Here is a 3,870-nt window from a genome sequence, read left to right on the forward strand (position 1 = left end):
GGGAGCGCCGCTGACAGGGTCTCGTAACCACGGCTTGAGCACCGAAGGTCTTCTAATGCGTTCGAGTGACGAGGGGTGTTCCCTGCACGGCTTATGCACGGGAAGAGGGAAAGTTGAGGAACAAAACGCATTTCACCGAGACCTGCTCTGCTACATGCCGCCGTAGGAGTGCTGGTGCTGGCCTGGTACCCACCTGGCCTAGCAGACGGCAACGGGGAGCCGCCAGCCAGCCTCGTGCCCTCCGTACTGGACGCTGCAGACAGACACGCCATAGAGGTAAGGCTCTTGTCTGCTGTTGGAGGCCATTAAACTCGCTGTTACAACTCCAGCACAAAGCCGATGCTGTGCTTGGGAAGAGGCCCTGCTCCCTCTGTGTTTGTGACTGTGTTAAAAGAAAGGAGTACGTGCACTTAAGAAAATGGGGAACCATTTTTCAAAAGCTAAATACAGGGCTTTTCCTCTTCTTAATAATTGGTATTTTCAGTTTACTTTTTACTAGCACTAGGGAAAAAGCAGTGAAAGCCCTGACTTCACTGAAGTGGACTGCCGTGTTCTGCATGCGTCGTGAAGGGGTCCTCCCAGTCTGCCCACTGCAGGTGACAGAAGGTCCTTTACAACAGACCTAGAGTCTTCTGGGAGGTCAGGGTGCAGGGAAAGCAGTACCAGTGTGATGAAAATAACCATCTTCCTTGTCTCTTTTGAAGGTTGCCTTTCATATCCAGCCATACAAAGGGCACGATGACCACACTGTGCATGAAAGTATCAAATACATCACAGACAAGCAAGTTTTTCATGTAGGCTAAACCCAGCTGTGTCATGTTGCTTTAAGCAGAAACAGTGTGCAGAACTTTGAAATAAATGTGTCAGAACAGTATCAAAAAATCAGTGCACAGGGGAGGGAGCTGCCTAGAGCGAGCCAACAGGGCAGCACTGGGCAGAGGTCATAATCAAATCCTGCTTTCTCCAAGACTTCCAATACCTTGCCTTCAGAACCCACAACTGCTTTCTTCTGCTCGGGTTTCTAAGCTTATCACCCGTAGGCTGACACCTCAACCCTTTCTTTCAAAGAAAAGGAGCAGGCAAAGGGACTCCTATGAAGACAGACATAAAGGTTCTGGGAAGGGAGGCCCCTATGGCAAACCAAGTCTCAACACCATGCTTGCCCTGTAATGGCTATGCCTGCTGCAGGCTTATCACCACTGAAAAAGCTTTGTGCTCTCCTCTAGATACGGGTCACACGCAGCTTTTTGTAAGTACAAGACCAGCACCGGCAAGAGTCTGCCACTTTTCTATATCTACGATTCCTACTTGACACCGTCTGAATCCTGGGCCAGCCTTCTCATGCCATTAGGCTCCCACTCTCTCCGCAACACCGTGTACGACGCTGTGTTCATAGCGCTGCTGGTGGAGGAGGAACACAAGCACGATACACTCTCCGCAGGGTACGATGGCATGTATGCATACTTTGTGTCCAGTGGTTTCTCTTTTGGCTCATCCCACCAGAACTGGAAAGCAATCAAAGCTTTCTGTGACTCCAACAACCTGATGTTCATCCCCAGCGTTGGCCCAGGCTACATTGGCACCAGCATTTGTCCCTGGAACAACCACAACACTCAGAACAGAGTCAATGGGAAGTACTATGAAACAGCTCTGCAGGCTGCTGTCATGGTCAGGCCAGAGATCATCTCCATCACATCCTTCAATGAATGGCACGAAGGCACCCAGATCGAGAAAGGTGTACCCACGAAGACGCTGACACGCCTTTATCTGGATTACCTTCCTCATCAGCCAAGCATGTACCTGGAGCTGACTCGCAGGTGGGCAGAACATTTCAGCAAAGAGAAAGAGCAGTGGTTGATGTGACTTCAGGATTTGCCTTAATTGAAAAGACATCCCGCTGACAAAGCTGCAGCACAGAGAAGCACTTCAGAAAAAAGCACTCGAGGAGACACAGCCACAGAACCTTCAGCCTAATCATACCGCTGAATGCGAGCGGCCATCTGCAAATATCCCAAGGACTGCGTAAGCCCCAGCTCTGGACTCAGAGGAGGAAGTGTTACAGGGCGCAGGAAATATGCAAGCAGCAGTCAAATCTAATTTTTTGCAGATTTAGTACAGATGACCCTTTCAAAGCTCCTCTGGAATTCACAAGGGGTGCTGGCTAGGGGGCCAAAGACCTGTTTTTTCTTACTGTATGTTCTGTGATGTTTGACACCAGCATGCATTTCACCATACACCCTTGGCCCACAGCCAGCACCGATCGCGTATCCCTCACTCCGCTAGCAACTCTGTCAGATCATTTCTCTATCAGCTTACTGTAGAGAGGAGTAAATATTCCTCCAGATTGTCTACTGTAGGTGAAACGAAGCCATGCCGTTACATACCATCTACTTTATCCAACCTCTACTATAACAAGGAGTTCTGCAGTGGGCGTTGTCACTGTGGTCCACTGTATCCAAATAACTAAAGATAACTAGAGCTGGAACACTAGAGACTACTTACTACTACTGCTGTATGTGCTGGAAAGCAAGGAAATGCAGTGATCTATACTAAAAGCTCTAACTGATTGTTTAGTGTTCCACATTTTGAAAATTTAGATCTGAAGTTGCTTTATCCCCTTTAGAACCAAGGAGAAAAAAATATTTACAATAAAAATGCAACTGAAAACACCATTAATTTGTGCTTTGAAAGAAGTTCATCTCCCAATAGCTTTCCCTTTTTTGTGATTTTTAGCCATGCTTGGACCCTTCAAAGTTAGCCATAAAGTTGATTTATACTTGTCTATAACAATAAAATGAGAACTGGCAGCTCTGGATGTGAAACAAGGTTCTATTTATGATGACTCCATACACATTCTTGCTAAGCACCTAAGTGCTAGACAACAATGTAGACATAAAATAAGCATTTAACAAAATCATGCAAGTTGCATACCAGTTTTTAAATTAATAACAGCTCTATAAACTTTACTTTTCAATGAAGAATAAACACCAGAAGAAACTTTCATCCATTCCCTATATACTTCAGCTTAGCACTGTTTTCAGAACAAAATCAGGAGAGGGAAGTCCATATTTAGAAAATGAAGATAGGCACACTAAGAGCTTGTTTTCATTCTCTGTATTAGGAGGAAGTCAGATCTTTCTGAGCAACTCTTGTCTAGTCAGGGACCATTTGAATACTGTTAATTTTCAAAAGCACTTACAGTTTCATCTCAGTAGTAGGTTTTGATTACATTTAGAACAGAAAAAAACAGCCAGAGGACACCATAGCTATAATATCATGGAAGCTCAAAAAAAACATCTCTTTTCCATCATTGCTTTTCTTTCAGTGCAGAAACAATAAAAAAACACATGGAATAAGTGTTATGGGAAGGGTGGATCATACACTGTCTTCATCATCCCATCCTGAAAATAGTCTAATGTTCAAATTCTTGTATTTCAAAGGCCTAATCATGTTAATAAAACAGACAGGTATTTGGGAATGGAACAGCAGCAGCACAAAGAGGTCAGCATACATATCTGGGTTGGTTTCTCAGACTATAGCAGATGTGATACTAATTAACAGATACTCATCAACTGTTGCTTTTTTTTTTAGCTTTTTTTTTTTTAAGCTTTTGTTTATTAACCTTGACATAACCCATTGACCTTATTAAACAAGGCCATGAACACCGATTTCCTGAATGCGCAGGCACATGGTGCCCAGCTTTACCAGCTCTGCAGAGCCTCCTCAGAGTCTGAAGTCTTAAGATGATTCTGGTATCAAGCCATACTTCTGCCTCAGGATTTCAACTGTGGATGTCAGTGCACTGTGGGGTAAAACAGAACCATCAGAAAAAAACGTTTTTAAGGGTTAAACTGCATTTTCTGGGAAAGA

At 44.5% G+C, this 3,870-nt stretch overlaps 2 protein-coding genes across 2 annotated transcripts in view; one reads left to right on the forward strand and one right to left on the reverse strand.

Moving 5' to 3' along the window:
- Positions 1–140: 140 nt before the first annotated feature.
- Positions 141–1,889, forward strand: MANEAL (mannosidase, endo-alpha-like; the record flags this gene model as incomplete). Its single annotated transcript, XM_010294661.1, has 3 exons — positions 141–276; positions 705–781; positions 1,227–1,889. Coding segments are annotated over 3 exons (850 nt in total), but the record flags the coding sequence as incomplete, so codon positions are not given.
- A 1,849-nt stretch (positions 1,890–3,738) lies between these two features.
- The window catches only part of YRDC (yrdC N(6)-threonylcarbamoyltransferase domain containing), a gene marked incomplete at its 5' end in the record, with an annotated part of 1,865 nt that continues 1,733 nt past the window's right edge, over positions 3,739–3,870 (reverse strand). Inside the window, one exon of the mRNA XM_010294662.1 lies at positions 3,739–3,802. Coding sequence (XP_010292964.1) covers positions 3,739–3,802 — 64 coding nt within the window. The remainder of the gene's footprint in view (positions 3,803–3,870) is intronic.

Source organism: Phaethon lepturus, unplaced genomic scaffold (genome assembly GCF_000687285.1).
Source record: "Phaethon lepturus isolate BGI_N335 unplaced genomic scaffold, ASM68728v1 scaffold53999, whole genome shotgun sequence".
In the NCBI taxonomy this organism is placed as follows: domain Eukaryota; kingdom Metazoa; phylum Chordata; class Aves; order Phaethontiformes; family Phaethontidae; genus Phaethon; species Phaethon lepturus.